Source organism: Condylura cristata, unplaced genomic scaffold (assembly GCF_000260355.1).
Source record: "Condylura cristata isolate star-nosed mole 26May11 unplaced genomic scaffold, ConCri1.0 scaffold00038, whole genome shotgun sequence".
Classification (NCBI taxonomy): domain Eukaryota; kingdom Metazoa; phylum Chordata; class Mammalia; order Eulipotyphla; family Talpidae; genus Condylura; species Condylura cristata.
The window spans coordinates 70,746-91,696 of record NW_004567139.1 but is presented as its reverse complement, the minus strand read 5'-3'; the positions used below and the strand labels follow the sequence as shown (position 1 = coordinate 91,696).

The window sequence follows — 20,951 nt, the reverse complement described above, 5'->3', positions numbered from 1 at the left end:
AGCACTAAGAAGTAAAAGCCACTTTAGCATGAGTTTGATCCCTGCCCCCTGAGTTGATCCACATGGCATAGTCTGCCTGTTCTGCTCCCCACTCTGTCTCTAGTGAATCCTCTTACTGCCCCTGTACCTCTGGCCTGTGCCGCAGCTCTATATACATAAGCAAATAAATCTTTAAAAAATAAAAAGCATTCAATCTTTCACATGTACTAGGTTAATTGTAGGGTTTTCACAGATTCCTTTTATCAGGTTGAGGAACTTTCCCTCTATTCCTAATTAGCTAAGATTTTTTTTATCACAAATCAGTGTCAAACTTCATTCAAATGTTTTTAATGCATATATCACACAATCATTTAACATTTCTCCTCTATTCTATTAATATAATGAATTACATTGACTTTTAATGTTAAATGAACCTTGTAATTGGGATAAAACCCAATTGGTTATGATGTATTATCCTTTTAACATCTACATTAGATTCAATTTGCTAACATTTTGTTAATAATTTTTTTGCATCTATATGATGAGCAATACTGAATTGTCGTTTCCTTTATTCCCAAAGTCTTTGTTTGGTTTGGTTTCAAGAAACAAGGAACATTTTCTGAAATTTGTGGAAAACATACTTTTTACTTATCCCATAAATATTTCACAGTGTTCACCAATAAAGCCATGTGGATTTGGACTTCTCTTTGTGGGAAGGCCTTTAATTACAAATCAAATTTCTTTAGTAAATATGGGGTTAGTCAGATTTGCTTTCTATTTTATTTCAGTTCTTTCCTTCTCTTTAGTCTGTTCTTTTTCTAGCTAAGGTAGAGCCTGAATCAATTTACATTAGCTCTTTTGAAGCTATCTTTTATAGAACATCTAGGGGAAATTACACAAATTCTCATATTTTATGTTTTTTTATTTTCATCCAGTGCAAAATACTTTGTTTTAAATTTCTATTTCTTTTTTTCATTGAGGTAACACTGGTTTGCAACTCTGTGTATGTTTTAGGGTTACAGGTTCTTCAAACATGTTATCATACCTACCACCAAAGCATCCATATCAAAATATTTCCTTATTTCCTTTGTAAAATATTTGACCTAGAGGCTATTTAACTTTCAACCATGTGAAGATCTTCCACATAGCTTTATTTTTCTGATTTAATTCTTTTATAGGCAGAATACTCTATATGGTTTCAATCATTTTAAATTTGTTGAAACATGTTTTATAGCCCAGCATATAAATTATTTTGGTAAATGTTCCAGGGGCATTTGAAAAGAATGTGGGCACAATGTTCCATGTATGTCAATTAGTATAGTCCATTGATAGTAATGTCCAAATCTATATCCCATGCTGATTTTCTGCCTGCTTATTCTACCAACTATTGACAGAGGATGTCGCAATTTCCAACCATAATTGTGGATTTGTCTATAGCTCTTTTCAACTGTCAGTTTTTGCTTTGCTATTATTGGATGCATACACAGTTAGGGCTGCTGTCTTCTCAATTAATTGATCTTCTTTTCATTATGAAATGTGCTTTGTTACCTCTAACAATAGTCTCCTTGTTCTGAAGTTTCCTTTGTCTAGTACAAATATAGTCAGTCCAGTCTTTTTATACTTAGTGTTTATACAGTATCGTTCCCACTCTTTTAAATTATAAAGATACAGGTTAAGCATAAAGTGGATTTCTTGTAGACAGCATGTAGCTGGATGGTATAACAAAGATTATTCCCTTTTAACTGGAATGCTAGACTATAATTTACTTAATTATTAATACAGTTTGGCTTAAAAATGTCACATTGCTTATTTTTCCCTATTTGTCACATTATTTTTGTTTCTTTTTCCTCTGATCTGTCCTTCTAGGGCTGAAAAATATTTTTTAAGCATTTTAGTTTATTTCCACTAAGGGATTACTATATCTTTGTTTTACTCTTTTTTTAGTGGTACATATATTTAACTTATCATAGTCTACCTTCAAATTATCTGAATGTTATTAAAATTAGTAACATAGCCTGCTGTTAGAAATTCATTGCAGGGGCCCTCCCTGACCACACAAATGGATTAAAGTGCAGCACTGCAAGCTAGCCACAGCCACTTCAGTTTAATCTCCAGCCCTGGAGCTGACCCACATGGCGCAGCAGACCTCTCCTGACCCGCCCGCTGCTCCCCTCAGCAGTGTACTTCATCAATCTCCCTATTCTACTCCCCACTCTGTCTCTGGTGAATCCTCTCACCACCCCTGCACCTCTAGCCTGTACCCCAGTTCTATATACATAAACAAATATTTAAAAAAAAAAAAGAGGCCCTCCCTGGTGGCGCAGCGGGTTAAAGCACAGCACTGAGAATCTAAAGCCGCTTCCACATGAGTTCGATTCCCGCCTGCCCCGGAGGAGACCACATGGCGTGGCAGACCTCTCCTGACCCGCCCGCTGCTCCCCTCAGCAGTGTACTTCGTTGATCTGCCTGTTCTGTTCCCCACTCTGTCTCTGGTGAAGCCTCTCACCGCCCCTGAGCCTCTGGCCTGTAACCCTGTTCTGTATGCACAAATAAATAAATCTTAAAAAAAAAAAAGAAATGCATTGCAAAAGTTTGTTAGTAAAAATGAAAGTTTGTTAGCTAAAAACAAAATTCCATTACAGCAAATGTAACTATAAAACATATGCATTAGCAGGAAACTGCTTAAGGTATGGTTTACCTGTACAATGGAATATTAAACAGCCGTGAGAAAAGAACAAAGAAGCTCTATATGTATTAACAAGTTTAAGACCAGAAGTGAAATACTTTAAGTGTCTATATAACATGCTTGTTGTGGTGTTTTTAAAAAATGGGACAGAGCATCCCTGGTGGCACAGGGCTTAAAGGCTCAGCACTATCAAGCTATCACCAGCCACTACAGCACAGTGGAGCTGACCCACATGGCGCAGCAGACCTTTGTCTCACCCATTGCTCCCCTCAGCAGCGTATTTCAGTGGATCCATCTGCTCTGCTCCCCACTCTGTCTCTGGTGAGTCCTATCACTCTCTGCACCTCTGGCCTACACTCTAGTCCTTGCATGCATAAATATTTAAAAGAAAAAATGGGGTAAAATATATGCATAGATACAAGAAAGGCATACAGGAGATGTTTCACTGTATATACTGGACTACTTACTGAATTTTATACAATATGAATATTACCTAGTCAAAATTAACTATTAAAAATAAACACTTCTGGGCTCTCCCTGATGGCACAATGGGTTAAAGCACCACATTATGAAGCTCTCCGAAGCCACTGAAGCATGAGTTCGACCCCCGACCAGGGAGTTGACCCCACATGGTGTGGCGGACTTCTTCTGACCTGCCAGCTGCTACCCTCAGCAGTGTACTGCTACCCACTCTGTCTCTGGTGAATCCTCTTACCACCAAACCTCTGGCCTGTACCCCAGTTCTGTAAACATAAATAAATATTTAAAAAAAATAAAATAAACATTTCTGCCCTAGATGTTAAGCTCTTTTGCTAAGCTTCAGGAGCAAACTATTCTACACTATTATTCTGTGACTTATTTGTAATATTTTGTCCGAATTTGCCTTAGGTTGTTAACCTATAGTAGTATTTTTCAGCAACACAGAAAAGTCTCATCTTTCTACACACAATCTGACCCCTGACCAAATTAAATTACAATCTTCTTTTTGGTTCACATACTTCACATCACTGTATACACTATCATAAACTCTGTGCCACAGAAGCCTGGCTCCATGTCTGCCAGATTCCAAGTGCCTCTAAAGGATTTAGTGCATCTGACCGATTTTCTTTAATCCTTCCTAATACCTAGACGAAGTACACACTCAATAAAAGCTGGTTTGACTCAACAGCTAAAAAATGTGGGCAATGAAATTTCAAATAGCTATTATACTTCTTTTTCTTCATATTATCCACATCACCATATAAGCAGGTCAAATGTTATCAAAAGTTGATGGGCTATTTTATGTTTTGACTAACTGGTCAATTGTTAATTCAATAAAAACTGGGTAAATTAGTTTTGGTTTGATGCTAGCAATTTTTGTTAAATGTGAACATTAAATATGGCTGCTAAGGTTAATTAACAGAAAATATCCTAAACTGAAGGCACCGTCTCCTGAGATAAACTGGCCCTTCAGATTACATTTTAATTTCACAATTAATTCTTGGTATTCCAGAGAAGTTGGGTAGGCAAAACAGAAACAAAATTAACACGAACTGGAGCAGAAATTTAGGAGATAAGTCACAGTTATCCTTTGCAGAAGCCAACTTATCAGTAATGCAAGTCACATCCATTACAACAGACGTCACACCTTGTTATCTTTATGTGGACAACATTAACAGTCTTAACAGGACTTAACACTAGAGGCAATACTGGTTAAAATAAAATTCTAATTCAGCAAATTTGGATAGTCACTTGTTATTTTTCTAAAATTAACCCAACCTTTGATGGTTAAAATAAAAGGCTATTGTATGTAACTCATTAAATTATTCAACTTTCTGGACCAATAATACTATTTGCAAAAGCAACTGCAATTTAAGAACTACTACTATAGTTCTCTGTAAACGTTAACAACAATTTTAAGGCTTCCAAGATTTTTGTTGAATGTGAACTAAAAGAAAAAGAATCACCATTTTCTAAGTGCTCTTAAGAGGGGAAGTCAAGTTTCAACAAGAATGAAGAGTGCCCTCCCTTGTGGCACAATGGGTTAGGACTCAGCACTGTAAGTGAGTTGCAACCACTTCAGTGTGAGTTCCATCTGTGGCCCTGGAGGTGATCCACAGGGTGCAGCAGACCTTGCCTGTCTTGCCTGTTACTCCCTTCAGCAGAAGAGGGGTATATTTCAGTAGATCAATAGACAACTGGATAAGCAAAATGTGCTATATACACCTAGGGGAATATTATTCAGCCTTAAAAAGGGAGGAAATTTTGACACAAACTACAACATGAATGGAATTTGAAGACATTATGCTAAGTAAAATAAGCTAGTCACAAAACAAATTCATACTGCATGATTTTACTTATCCAAAGTCAAATTCATAGAGAAAACCAAGTGGTAGCTGCCAGGACTGGGAAAGGGAGAGTAGAGAGTTATTATTTAGGTATGGCATTTCAGTTGGAAAGATGAAAATGTCCTGGAGATGAATGGTGATTGTGTTACAGAGAGTAATCGCCACAAAAAGGGAGGTTCCCTGTTCACTGCCGCTACTAATGAAGGCTGAAACACAGAAGGGAGGAGGAGCTGAACAAGATTAGAAGGAGACATGTGAAAGAAGTGTTTGTTTCTGGGCTTTGGACATGGAAAAAGACACATGGGGAGACATGTAGATATCTGGAAGAGACATGTCTTGGAGACCTCTGGGGAGGCTGACAAGAGCAGCTGTCACCTGCATTTGTACTCTGACTGCTCTTTTTATCCCAGACTTGCCTGCTGCCTTCTGTCCCTTTCCTACGGTGCCTTAGACTTGTGGCAGGCTTTTGGGTGTCAGTAGCTCCACTGTGGGCCAACCCTGTTTGGCTAGACATTTACCCACAAGAGAATGAATAACTTTGGGTGTCTCACTAGGAAACTATTATCCTGTCTTCTTTCCTATGCACACTAATCCTATTAATTTTTTTTTCTTTTCTATTAAAGTTTGTTCACATTAAAAGGAGTATGTTTTGTCTTCATGCAGCAGATGGCAGAACCATTAAAAGCATGCAAGTTTGGGGGTCCAGGAGTACCCCTCACTCTATCCGCTAGCAAAAGTGGCACAACTATGTGACTGTATTTAATACCACTGTTAAAAAATGACCAAGAGGGCCCTCCCTGGGGGTGCAGCAGGTTAAAGCACAGCACTAAGAAGCTAAAGCCACTTCAGCATGAGTTCCATCCCCACCCAGGGGTTGGGGGTTGACCCATATGGCACAGCAGACCTCTCCTGACCTGCCCACTGCTCCCCTCAGCAGTGTACTTCATCTGTCAGCCTATTTTGCTCCCCACTCTATCTCTGGTGAAGCCTCTCACTGCCCCTGTACCCCATTTCTGTATGCATAAATAAATAAATATTAACAAAAAAAAAAAGAGGGCTGAGAAAGAAAAGGAAAAATACCGGATGGCTTCACTCACAGCAGGAGTATAACGGACTAGGCAAGAAAATAATAATAATAATAATAATGAACACCTATATACCAGATACATTTTACAGGGGAGGAGTGGGGAATGGAATCAAAAACGGTGGGGGAGGGAAGTACACTGGACTATAGTGATGGCACATGGGTGACTGGGTGATGGGAAGCCCACGGGGATTACAACTGAGATGGAAAAAGGCACAAAATGATGTAAAAATAAACTATTATATTAAAATTTTTTAAAGTTTAAAAAAAAGTTGGAGTGGCAAAAGTATTATGTATATTTACTACTATAATAAAAAAATGAGGTTTAATGACCAACTTCTTTATCTTCCTTATTTAATTAGAATTAGGAGCAGATACCCTTTGAGTATATTTTTAGAAAACTACTCCCCATCTATTTTCCTCACTGTTGTCTTCAAAGCACACCTATTGGGGGAAATAGGTATTTTTCTTGTTCCTACGGTACTTTTCCCACCACCTTTATTTTATTCTGTGCAACCTACTCCCAAAACCATACACAGATAATGAAGGGCCTAACAAGGAAAGAATTTGACAAGATTTTACTGTAGCATTTGCTCTTGAGGGTTTTGATTTTAACAACACTATTCATTGTTACTCATTAATACCTAAATGGATTTCTGAAGTTCATTTTCCCCTATTACAAATATGGCTCTTCTTTTTTGTGTAGTTCACTGAAAATAAATTTTAATTGGACATGTCTAGACCTGAACTGACCTCCAAGTGATATGGCTAGTTATCATCTTAAAAGGGGCAAGCGCCGGCCCTCCCTGGTGGCGCAGCGGGTTAGAGCACAGCACTGAGAGTCTGAAGCCACTTCCGCATGAGTTCGATTCCCGCCTGCCGCCTGCCCCGGAGGAGACCACATGGCGAGCCAGACCTCTCCTGGCCCACCAGCTGCTCCCCTCAGCAGTGTACTTCATGGATCTGCCTGTTCTGCTCCCCACTCTGTCTCTGGTGGGGCCTCTCACCGCCCCTGAGCCTCTGGCCTGTACCCCAGTTCTGTATGAATAAATAGATAAATCTTTAAAAAAAAAAAAAAAAAAAGGGGGCAAGCGCCAAAGCTAGATTATTTCAATTTCAATATACCGTTATAGCATATGCATTTTTAAAAACAAAGGCAGGTTAAAAGAGTAAGCTACGACTACAGTGAAAAATCCACTCTTAGCTCTGTATCCCAAATAGCATAAAAATTACCAATTAAGTTTCAGAAACTTTCAAAACCAATCAAAATTCTCCTTTATCATGAGCATTTGACTGCAAGCATTCCTCAGTACAAGGAAAGGGCTCCTCTTCTATCTGGTGGCTATCATAGTATGACAGTAAAGATAAAGTCGTAGAAGATTAGGTACTGGGAGTGGACAGAAAATTAGATACTGGGAGAACAGGGAAAACTAATAAACTGAGAAGAGTTTTCCCTAGCACTAAGCATCCTTCAGATTGCTTTAATCTGCAAAGGAATGTTGCCTGGGTAGAAAAGAAGAAAACCACAAATTACAAAGCAAGGTTTCCCATGAAAGTTTCTACATGGGATATCAAGCCCAGGTCAGGCATCAGGATCAATGACCCTACAACAGAAACTCTGTGGTCCCATACTAAGCTAAAAGGCTAGCCCCCACAAACCAAACAGAACAGAGATGAAAAGGTGAACCCTTCTGCAGGCCAAAGCCACCAAGTACTCCTGGAATGATGTTTAAGGAAGGAATAGTGAGATGAGAAAAAGTCAGGTCTCTTTTTAGTAAGGGAAACATGGCAACTGCACTATAAAAAGTCAGAATAGCCTAAGAGCACTTTGCCATAATGAACATACTAGGAAGCAAATTCTAAACTCATCCACTCCATGACATCTAGTAATATTAGACATGAAGTAAAACCTACCACTAAGACCCAGACAAGGTGGAGAAAAAGAACAAGAACAAGAGTGATCAAGCCCAATCATGCCTTGACTCATCTTTTTTTTTTTTTAAGATTTATTTATTTATTCATACAGAACTGGGGTACAGGCCAGAGGCTCAGGGGTGGTGAGAGGCTTCACCAGAGACAGAGTGGGGAACAGAACAGGAAGATTGATGAAGTACACTGCTGAGGGGAGCAGCGGGCAGGTCAGGAGAGGTCTGCCAGGCCATGTGGTCACCTCCCGGGCAGGCGGGAATCGAACTCTGCTGAAGTGGCTTTAGCTTCTCAGTGCTGTGCTTTAACCCGCTGCGCCACCAGGGAGGGCCTGACTCAACTATCTTAAGAAACCATTAATAATATAGCTTTTTTGTTTTCCTTCTTGCTTTTTAAAAAAAATAAAGTCAAAAATTTTTCCATTCAGTCTTTATTTAACTAAAACTAAATAGTCATTAACATAAATCACACCACTGAGTCACCCCAGGCCTGGTAGACTCCAGGACCTTCAAGCTTCAGCTCCACCATTAACCCACCACAAGGGCAGAGAAAGCACACAAAGTTCACAAAACCGCCAAGCCCTTAAACAAGCCCCAAGCACATCTTGACAACTACATCTGTTGAGTCAGGGGAGGCCCTTTGTGCTGAGCACCTGATCAGCTTAATTAAGGTTGCTGACATAAAAACTAGGTGAATGGGTAGGCCTCCATGAAAATGACAGAGGGGAATCCCAGTAACGCGCTGGCTGCGGATATGTGGTAGTCACCGACTATGGCAAAGAGACTCAGGCCAAAGATGTCACTGAGGAGCACTGCAAATGCAAGAAATTAACACCAAGAAATGGCTGATTAAAAAAAAAAACGAAAAAAAGAATTAGCATAAAAGACTCTAACAACAAGAACAGACAATAATAGTACCAACCACACACAGGAAGGAAGGAAGCAGAAATGCAAAATCCCAAGGGGAAATTATATATGAATTCCTCATCCAACCCTGCACAACAGTGTGTGCATACTCTATAAGTGCTGGACAGTTTTATATTACTGCATAAAAACAGTGAAATTAAGGAACTACTATACCAAGAACTCAGAAAGCCCAGCACACACACAAATTATTACTATTTGAAGGCAGCTGCTGATATAATTCCAAAAAGAAAAAGTTTTGAAACTTCAATTGTAATTTAGGAGATCTGGGAGTGCAGGGAAAAAACAAAGTTAGGGAGAAAACGTACCCCATGTTTTTAATATAAGGAACACAAGGGCTACCTTTCAAGATAAGAGCAATCCTGAAATAAACAAGCTGTCATGAAAACTCAATGTAGTGTTTATGCAGATCAGACTAATTTAAAGAGACAATAAAGGTAATGATGGGTCAGAAGAAACTACCCAGCATTCAACCTGTAATACAGAAAACAGGGTAAGAGGCAGAGAAAATATAGTACTTTTCTTAGAAAAAGGCTAACACATGGTTAAGTGAAATGACAGAGAAGACAGATACAGAGCAGAGACAAGACAGTAGTCTAGAACTGATAAAAAATCCAGATTCAAAAAAACCCAATGACTTTCAAGTAATCCAATCATCCACACAAAAATCTGAACACGTTTGTAGCAACTAGAACTTGAAAGCAACAAAGATGGTCTTCAGTAGGTGAATAGGTAAATGGATAAACTGTAGTACATTCTTTTTTTTTTTAAAGATTTATTTATTTATGCATACAAGGCCAGAGGTGTGGTGGGTGAGAGGATTCACCAGAGACAGAGTGGGGAGCAGAACAGGCAGATCAACTCAAATACACTGATGAGGGGAGCAGTGGGCTAGAAAAGGGGGGACTGCTGGGTCATGTGGGTCAGGTCCCTGGCTGGGGATCAAAGTCATGCAGCAGTGGTTGTGAATAGCTTCACAGTGCTGACTGAGCTTTAACCCCTTGTGCCACCAGGGAAGCCTCCAAACTGTACTATGCTCAATAAAATATTATTCAATGTTAAAAACAAGATGAGTTACCAATCCATGAAAAGACAAGAAGGAAGCTTAAATGAATATTAATAAATGAAAAGGTTTTATACTGTATGCTAACTATATGATCTTAGAGAAAATAAAAACTCTGAAGACAATAAAAAAGATCAATAAAGAAAGAGTAAGACAGGGCCCTCAACCTGGTGGCACAGCAGGTTAAAGCACAGCATTGAAGAAGTTAAAGTCACTTCAGCATGAGTTCAATCCCCACCCCAGAGGTGACCCACATGGCATGGCAGACCTCTCCTGACCCCCCGCTGCTCCCCTCAGCAGTGTATTCCCTCTATCTGCCTGTTCTGCTCCCCATTCTGTTTCTGGTGAATCTTCTCACCGCCCCTGGGCCTCTGGCTTGTACCCCAGTTCTGTATGCATAAATAAATAAATCTTAAAAAAAAAATTAGGAGGAAGTGCATGGGATTTTGGTGATGGCACACGGGTGACATGGTGATGGGAAACCCGCGGGGATTACAACCGAGGTGGAAAAAAAAATGTACAAAATGACATAAAAATAAACTGTTATTAAAAAAAAAAAAAGTTTACTCCTCAAAAAAAAAAATGTTGAGCACAGAAATTTTTATGGCAGTAAAACTACTCTGTATGCCACTGTAATAGACACATTCATTAGTCATATATTTGACTAAACTCAAAGAATGCACAAAACCAAGAATGAACCCTAATGTAAACTATGGACTTTGGGTGACAATGACGATGTACCAATGTAGACTTATCAGTTGTAACAAATGTACCATTCTCATGAGGAATGTTGGTAAAGAGGAGGCTACACAGGTGTGGGGCAGTGGATATATGAGAAAAATTTGTAACTCCCACTCAATTTTGCTGTGAGCCTAAAACTGTTCTAACAAACAAAATCTTCATTTTTAAAGTCAGATATAATGCATAGAAAAATAAAGTAAAAAATAGGAAAAATACAATGTAAATTAAAAAATAAAGTTGGAAAAAGAATTTTTTTTTTTTTTAAAGATTTATTTTATTTGTACATACAGTACTGGGGTACAGGCCAGAGGCTCAGGGGCGGTGAGAGGCTTTACCAGAGACAGAGTGGGGAGCAGAACAGGCAGATCGACGAAGTACACTGCTGAGGGGAGCAGCGGGCGGGTCAGGAGAGGTCTGCCACGCCATGTGGTCACCTCCGGGGCAGGCGGGAATCGAACTCATGCGGAAGTGGCTTTAGCTTCTCAGTGCAGTGCTTTAACCCGCTGCGCACCAGGGAGGGCCCGGAAAAAGAATTTTTAAAGATTATTTATGCATAGTAGAAATGGGATGTAGGTCAGAGGTACAGTGATGAGAGGTTTCACCAGAGACAGTGGAGAGCAGAACAGGCACATTACTGGCAAGATAGAAGTAGTCTGCTGCACCATGTGTGAATAAGGCTAGGAACTGAACTCAGGTACCCAGGCAACAGGAACACTGAGATTTAACCCCTTTGCCACGGAGGAGGCCCATGGAGGAAACATTTGTTCCTGCATTGTAGTACAGGAAATCAAGGACAAAATGAAAATTTCAAAAACAGGAAAAGAAGTACTACCTTCTACAGAATGGCAACATGATTAAAAATAAAAAAAGACCTAAAGTAAATCAATGAACAACAGTGAACAATATGCAGACGAAAATAAAGCCAACTAAGAATTTTAAACCTAGCAAAATGCCATTCAAGAAAAAAAGTCCAATGGAAATTGGCTTTTGGTAGAGATCAAAGTGTAGCATATATAAATGTCAAACAAAATGCTATCTATACTTGACCTATGTATATTTTTAATCAGTGTTAATTTCATTTTTAAAAAAATTTAAGGGCCTCCCTGGTGGTGCAAGGGTTAAGTCACAGCACTATGAAGCTGTCAGTAGCAAAGTCTGATCACTGACTCACAGGGCACAGCGACCTCTGCTGTCACCAGATGTTCCCTTCAGCAAAGAGTACTTGAGTGGTTCTACTTTTTCTCTCCCCATTCTGTCTCTAGTGAATCTTCTAGCCCTTCTGCCCCATTCTGGCTACACCCCCACTCTTGTATGCATAAATAAATACATCTTTAAGAAAACTTTTTAAAGATTTTTAAGTAGATAAAATGGGTCAATAATCACTGGAAGACCAACAATAGAGCAATTCCAAAGACTATATTTCAGGTAAAAGAAACAGTATTCCAGATAGGAGTGCAGAAATGCAAAAAGGAATGAAAACCAAATAAAATGATAAATATGTAGGTGTGCTAAATGAATAATGATCTTGTGATAATAACCGGTAGACTCTTTAAAAATTGTGTGTATGTGTGAACGTACACACACACACACACAATGACACATGACACTGTGCATTTACCCAAATTCATGAAATTGTACTGTAAATCTTAGTTAATAAAGTATCAATACTGTTTCACCTGTTATAATAAATCTATACTAATGCAAGATGTTAACAGCAGGAGAAACTGGAGGTAGGGGTAATAAGCATCTGGAGAACTCTATTGTTCTGCTCAATTTTCTGTACACTTTACTCTAAAAACTTAAGTCTATTAATTAAGCATACATATTACAATTAAATATAGCACAAAAACAGTATGTGAATTGGGAAAAGAATAAGTGAAGTTAAATATTCAAGGCTCTTAAATTGACTAAGAGTGCAAAAATATGGACATTAATCTTTGTTAAGGATACATTTAGGGGCCCTCCCTGGTGGCGCAGCGGGTTAAAGCACAGCACTGAGAATCTAAAGCCGCTTCCGCATGAGTTCGATTCCCGCCTGCCCCGGAGGTGACCACATGGCGCCGCAGACCTCTCCTGACCCGCCCACTGCTCCCCTCAGCAGTGTACTTCGTCGATCTGCCTGTTCTGCTCCCCACTCTGTCTCTGGTGAAGCCTCTCACCGCCCCTGAGCCTCTGGCCTGTACCCCAGTTCTGTATGCACAAATAAATAAATCTTTAAAAAAAAAAAAAGGATACATTTATAATTTCTGTGGTAACCAGCAAAATAGGAAGAGTATATAGTTTTCGAACTAGATGAAGGGGAAATGGCATGTTAAAAACAAACAACCATTTCAGGGCCCTCCCTGGTGGTTCAAGGGTTATTAAAGAACAGCACTTTGAAGCCATCTATAGCCACTGCAGCAGGGAGCTGACCGACATGGCACAGCAGACCTCTCCTGTCTCCCCACTGCTCCCCTCAGCACTGTATTTCAGTCAGTCCACCTGTTCTGCTACCCACTCTTGTCTCTGGTGAATTCTCTCACCTCCCATGCCTCTGGTCTGTACCCCAGTTCTTATATGCATAAACAAATAAATATTTAAATAAAAACATTTCAAATAATATAATTGACAAAAATCTGAAGGCAAGAAAGGAAAAAGACAAAGTATGGAAATTTTTATTTCTCATAATAGAGAACTTATCCATAATGAAAAAAAAATCCAAAAGAAGGTAAAAGCATAAGATATATTTTAAAAGAAACATAAGACTTAATCCCAAATACGCCATTGCATTCAATGTAAATTAACTAAATCTTCCAACTAAAAGACAACAAGTTTTGAGATTAACTTTAAGAGTAGAATGAATTATAGTTACCAAGATTAAATGATATGGGGACAACTAATTCATTCTACTTTCATCTTCTCAATACACTTTTCTAATACAACAAAAATATATTCACTTTTTATAATGCACTGAGCATTTAAAGTCAGAGGTGAAGAGATGACCCAAGTTCTCAAGGAGACTAACAGGGAAAGCATGGTACCATGTTGTATTAAAAGTAGGTTAGGGCCCTCCCTGGTGGCGCAGCGGGTTAAAGCACAGCACTAAGAAGCTAAAGCCACTTCAGCACGAGTTCGATCCCGGCCCTGGAGGTGACCCACAGGGCGCGGCAGACCTCTCCTGACCCGCCCACTGCTCCCCTCAGCAGTGTACTTCGTCACTCTGCCTGTCCTGCTCCCCATTCTGTCTCTGGGGAATCCTCTCGCCCTCCACATCTCTGGCCTGTACCCCAGTTCTGTATGAATAAATAAATCTTTAAAAAAAAAAAGTAGGTTAGCAAGTGTTAATCAGATAGCATTGATAAGAGAGACTGCTGGAGGTATATGGAAAAGTCCTAAAGAAGATACACCTTGAAAAGGTAGCTGAAAGTGCATAAAGCAAATAGAAGAGGAAAGTTAAAGGAGATAGCACAAGTCTCCTCGGGCTCTCATGAGAGTGTCCGTCAGTCGTAGCTTAAAGTAGCAGAGCAAAGCAGGGTAGAATACAACTGGCCATGAGGTCCAAAAGTTAGAGCTAGGAAGCTTTTTTGTCTAGTAGGCAACAGGAGCCTTTAAAGCAAGGGGAAAACACAAAAATATTGTCAATTTTACAAATACAACCAGTGGCAGTTTAGAGAAAGATGAATGGGACTGGAGGGACTACCTATTACAATATGAATGAGAAAGGTCTGGATTAAGGCAAGAGTAACAGTCACACATAAAATGCTTGAGAAATTTCAAAGAAAGAAAAGACATGAACTACTATTTGATTACATATGAAATGAGAGAAGAATCAAATAAATGCTAAAGACAAAATAAAGGTAAGCACACTAATAAATTTATCAACAGTTCCTTCAAATTTAACAGTGTAAGTGTACACAATTTTTCAGCATTTGTGCTTCTTGAGCATTATCTAATTATGTATTAAATGTAAAATATCCAAACATTTTTTCACTACTGAGAATGGCATATGAAACAGTTTACACAACATATATATAACTGAAACTTAATTGCTGCAATTCATTATATGACAAAAGAGAACCAAGTAAGTTGCTTAAACTTCTTTTCAAATTTCTTCCCTTATAAACTTATAAGGGAAGGAAAGAGATTGTTCTTTAAGAAGACATCTGTGTGTGTGTGTATAATATATATAGACAGATACATGTACAGTCTTGTGTGGTAAAATGAAGGTCCTTACTGTCCCTAACAGACAGTCCCACTTTTTCTCATTTTTGTAATATCAGTATACTGCAAAATCCTGTTTATTCAATACCAGCAAAATCAGAAGAGTAGCTTAGAGGAGTACCATATAAAAATGTTCTTTCACTTAAACATATAACCGTATATTCTGTTACCAGTCTTTTGTCGCTGGCCTTTTGAGTTACAGATCTGCTGACTACAGCTCCACACTTTCTCACAGACCACACCTCCTCTGCACCCTCCAATTTCCAGTTTCACTTTCTTTTTTTTTTAAAGACATTTATTTATGCCTACAGAACTGGGGTACAGACCAGAGGTGTGTAGGGGGTGAGAGGATTCACCAGAGACAGAGTAGAGAACAGAACAGACAGATGCACTGAAATACACTGCTGAGGGTAGCAGCGGGCAAGACAGGAGAAGTCTGCTGTACTGTGTGGGTCAGCTCCCTGGTCAGGGACTGAACTCATACTATAGTGCTGCATATAGCTTCATAACGTTGTGTTTTAAACCACTGTACCACCAGGGAGGGCCCAGTTTTACTTTCTTTAAAAAAAGCAAATCATGAACTTAAAAGGTATTTGCCAAGGATCTAAGACTTTTAAATATTCCTTACGCATATTCAGTCTTTCCAAGGCAGTTAAGTTTTCATAGACTCAACAGCTCCTTTATTTTGCAATCATTCCACTAGGTTATACAATTTTGTAATAGTTTATATAATTGCAAGTATAAGTGGTCATAAATTAATTCTTGGTTAGCAAAACAATGGACAATCAATATGTCTTATAAAAAGAGAATGGAGATTTATTAAGACTGGTATCCTTGATATGAAAAATCTAATTTCACCTTTTACTATACTTGTAGCAGTACCTGACATATTGTAAGTAATTATTATTATACTATTGACAGCATTAAAATTCAACTAGGGACAGGTAACAGTGCTATGCAAGGGTAGAAGTTTACCTACTTACAATAGCCAGAATCACAGAGACTACCTATACTTAGCTTGTTAAGGGAGAACAGATTAGGGAGTCTAAACAGAAATAGGTCCTCAATGAAAAGATAGTACAGTTTCACATGGCTAGAAACACACTATCCAGGGCTAAAGAAAAAGATCTTAAAGTTCACATATCAGAACAACAAGAAACTAGAAGATGAGCAACCCAACTTAACATTAATACCTTAAAAATGCTAAGATGATAACTGGTTATAGATCCTAAAAATTAGCAGCTAACCTAGAGGAAGAAAGCCGGTCACACACAGCTCCTCAGTGCACATCAGGACACGTTCCTCTATCATAAGTTCTCAAGTGACAAGAAAACATCAATCTATTAAACAAAAAGTCACACAGTGAATCCCAAAATTCAAAGTAAATGATTTTTGCTTTACCAAGGATTCTAAATAGCACGTGCTAACAAAAGGGAAACAATGCAGGCCTCCCTGATGGTGCAATGGGTTAGGACGCAGCACTGCAAGCTGGCCACAGCCACCTCAGTGCGAGTTCGATCCCCTGCCCCGGGAGCTGACCCACACAGCGCAGCAGACCTCTGCTGTCCCACCCGCTGCTCCCCTCAGCAGTGTACGTCATCGATCTTCCTGTTCTGCTCCCCACTCTGTCTCTGGTGACTCCTCTCATCGCCCCTGTACCTCTGGGCTGTACCCCAGTTCTGTATGCATAAATAAAGAAATCTTAAAAAAAAAGGGGGGGGAGAACAATGTATATAAGCAAATGTGCAAGAAAATAAAAATCTACAAATAAAAACCTAAACAAATAGTGCAAATTAAATGTAAGTAACACTTGATCATTTTGTTTTAAACTAAATTTTGTGACATATACCTCATTCGCAGGTATAAAAAACCTGAAGTAATGTGATGGAAAATCTACAGGAACCAGGAAGTTCAGAAACTGCAAGTACTTAAAACACTCTTGTCCACTAAGAAAGAATCCACAGTGGAATGACTTTCTTCCTTCTATGGACATCAAAAAGTACTGAAAATGTTCTGGTCAGAGGAACTCAAGAGACAGTGCATGATGCTGCACCAACCCCACTAGATGGCACCATCACAAAAAGTCACTGCTCGCCACACTCCAGCAAGAGCTGAAACCTCTCTTGATCTTCGCAAAACTGAAAGCTATCATCAACACAGTGCCATCCCCTTGAAAAATGATAACCCATAGTGCAAATTCAAAGCAAGGAACTGGAGTTTTTCCTAAAGCACCTTTTCTCTTAGTAGTAAGATCCTTCCCCATTCCTATTTCAAATCAGTGATCTAGAATCAGTGATCTAGAAGATATAGGCTTACAAGTAAAAAACAAAATGGGGATTTTCTTTTTCCTAACTCTACTAAGTACAGAATAATTTACTTGCTTTTTCTCCCCAAGTTTCTTTTCTACAGGAAAAAACAACACTCTCTTTCTAACCCTAAAATAGCATGTGCATTATAATCAACATATCAGTATTACAATTGGAAACATCAGAATAACACACAATTAATGGCATAAAGACATACAAATATACATGAATTTCTTTCTCTGTATACTTATAAAAGGTAGAACTTCTAATTAAACGGACTAAATACTGCAGTAAAGATTTCTGACACCTTAGTTAAATGATTTTAAAATGGGTCTGGACAACTATGTCACAATGTCATTCATTCTCATCACTTATACTCTAGCCCATGTAAAATATATAGTGGATGTACAATAAGAATCTAAAGCAGAAAAGAAAAGCATCCTAACAATGAAAACTGAAAAGTCTAACAGAATACAATTTGAATACTTGCTTCTACCCTGTAAGTGAGCATTTGAACGAGTTAGATATGAGCCTTCTGATAAATTCTCAAAAAGACATATCAAAGGTTATTATCAGGTAATCAACTCAATCAGATATCAATCTGTACTCAAATATACTGCTCACTTCTAGCTACTTCACTTAGATCAGAGAATTTACATTTGCAAGTATAATTTCAGTATGCAACAACAATCAGTAGAGCACAGCCTCCCCTGGGTGTCACAAAATTTAATTAAGGTGGCTGAAAGAAAACAAGACCTTCAAAATGTACAGCAAATTTTGGGTTCCCTTCACACCATGTCACAGTTCTAATACAACACTCATCAGAGTCCTCTCTCTGGCCCTCTCCAATGAGGGATGGGAGGCACTATGCTAAAGGTGTCAGCCCTAACACCCTGTAGTAGATATTTAGTATTTGTTGACTGAACAAAACAGTTATTCCAACTTACCAAAATTATGAGACCCATCAAAAGAGCTAGTTTTCCAACTAAACCTAACAAGTAATTAACCAAAACATGAGACTGCCAAAGCATGAGACTAACATCCAGGTCACCACAAAACACAAGATTTCTTGAACAGTACAGAAAGAAATATATCTCATGAATTCTAAGACCAACAATTCATAAGTCTCAAGCTTAAGTAATCCAACAATCTTTTTAAATGTTTAAATAAAACAGTATGGCTTTATTTTACATATTGTATTAAGTCAGAAATGTCTTACTGCACTAAAATCATCTCTTAAGAGGTGGAGTAGAAGGTACTGAAGGCCACACAAGAAGCAGTAACAGTGTTCAACGCTTGATGTTGTTTGATGCTCCCACCATAAACACACAAGGTAAAATAAGAAGAGAAAGCAGTCTGGGGTGTAACCAAGAGAAATTTGCCAAGCTGCAGATCAACAGAACCAAGACTAAGCAGAAGAATATTTTCAAAACTCTATCATATCACTATGTAAAAAAAAATGCAGCGTAATAAGGCTGTGTCAATATCTTCTCCTTAATAGTTTTCTATGGTTAAGTTTTGACAAAATGGGGCATAAAATCTAAACAGACATCCCCTTAGAATTCTTACAGCAAAATTCATGGGAATCCGCTCCCATATTAAGGTGTGTGGGGAAAGAAGCGTAGACACCTACACAGAAAACCTTCAAACATGCTGTTAAATGATTACTGGAGCGACAGGTAAGATTTAAAAGTACACTGGAACCATGAGCCCAAATTCTCCCCCTGCAATCAATCAGTATGGTCTACCCCAAATTGCTCAACTGTTTTTGTAAATGTATTTAAATGTGACTATAAACAGTATTCATTATCAAGATTTTACTCACCTTACTAACACCAACTCCAGTAAACCTGGCCTCTAATAATTCCTGCCGTCGTGGGTCCAGGCTATGCAATTCTTCCATCATTTCTAAGGGAAAAAAAAAAAAAGGAGACTGTAAGGCCATGAAAGCTAAAACTCAAGAAGCCAAGTTTGCTTTGTTTTTTGAAGATTTCTTTATGTATGCACACAGAACCCGGGTGCAGGCCAGAGGTGAGGGGAGTCACCAGAGACAGAGTGGGGAGCAGAATAGGCAGATGGATGAAGTACACTGTTAAGGGGAGCAGCGGGTGGGTCAGGAGAGGTCTGCTGAGCCATGTGGGTGATGGTGGGGATTGAACTTGCACTGAGGCGGCTGAGGCTAGCTTGCATGCAGTGCTGTGTTGTGTTCTAACCCATTGCGCCACCAAGGCAAGTTTTTAGATATAACATTACTTCACTGAACGTTCACATACAGGTAAATCCCAAGTAAATACAGCATACAAGGGATAGAGAACAACTTAAAATGTATGAACTAGTTACACACTTAAAGTTACAAAGTGGCTCAGAAGTCTCTTCTAGGACAGCCACTTATTCTAACCTTATTCTGATTTGATTTTAACAACAACAACAACAAAAACATCAAACCCTTCATTTAATCTCTTTAAACCCTGAGTGAGGGGAAAAACCCAACAAAGGGCTAGTTTGCAAAACAAGAAAATTCTGTCAACCTTTGAATCTAGCTGGATATTTGTCTCCCAACAGACAGAAACTAGTTCTTAAACTAAAAATGTAAATCATCAGCAAATTCAAAATAACATGGTATGAATCCGAAGCTACAGATAATTTCAAATAACACCATATAGTTTCTTCCTCTGGAGGACTCACAGCAGCTCACGATAAAAGCAATTATTTTAAATTTAACAGAAAACCATGGTAAAGCCGTCACTGAGGAAATTAATACAGCTCCATAAGCCTCTCTTCACAAAATCTGTTTGTGACCACTCCCTGAGCAGTAGGTTCTCTAGACTCTAGACTGCTTCTAGCACTCCTTCCAAGCAGGGAGGGGCAGAAGGACACCATTTTTAAACTCATTCCATAACCAACTAATGCACAGGCTTATTTCAGCAAAAAAAAAAAAAAAAATGTCCATCTTTTGCAAGCTATCAACTCTGGCAGAACCCACTGGAAATCGCTCTTGAATACTAAAAGTGAAAAAGGAGCATACACCATTATATGGAACCCCTGCGAACACACTCGTTATTGGCCTGATTGGCAGGATTTGAAAGTTGACGGAAAACACGAGTTAAACATTGTCCTCTGCTATCTAACAACTCCACAATTTCCAGTAACAACCCTCCAAGTCTTCCAGTTTCATTTCCCTTCCTGGATTAAGAGCCTGGGGCAAAGGGGAATGAGAGGGTGACAAAGTTTCACCCACACATACAAGTGCAGGTTAGCAAGGGAATCGGAAAATTCTCGGTGAAAGAAAAAAGGAGACTGAAAGAGAGTGAGTTTCCCCATCGTGGCCTTGCTGGCGTCTCACCCTGCCCCGATCGAGGCCGGAATGGCAGAGGTGGCTGCCTCCCTCAACCCAGGGGTTTCTCCGAGCATTTCCCAAACCTCCATCCCCAGGCCGAGCCCGGAAAATGACGCCCCAGCGGTTATTCCATTTAATGTCAACTCATGTTAAGGAAACATCCACTCTGTCTCATTCCCGCGGGGCCTGGAGCGGGATCCTCCCCGGAGCCCACCGCCGGGAAGCAGGACGAATGGGGCCTGGTCCCGACACCCCTCGCCTCCAGCCGGCTCCAAACTTTCCCCAACTCCAGGCCCACCTGTCACGGAGGGAGGGCGGGCCGGCTCTCGGGGGCGCCCGGGAGGCTACCGGGCCTCCAGCTGAGGGGGCGCCCCTCTCC

The 20,951-nt window shown here is 39.4% G+C and overlaps 1 protein-coding gene across 1 annotated transcript in view; it reads right to left on the bottom strand.

The window, feature by feature from the left end:
- Positions 1-20,951, bottom strand: part of TLK2 (tousled-like kinase 2) — a 103,524-nt gene that overhangs the window by 78,877 nt on the left and 3,696 nt on the right. The window contains exon 2 of the mRNA XM_012732976.1: positions 19,061-19,143. Within this exon, the coding sequence (XP_012588430.1) occupies positions 19,061-19,141 (81 nt within the window). The 5' untranslated portion in view covers positions 19,142-19,143. The remainder of the gene's footprint in view (positions 1-19,060; positions 19,144-20,951) is intronic.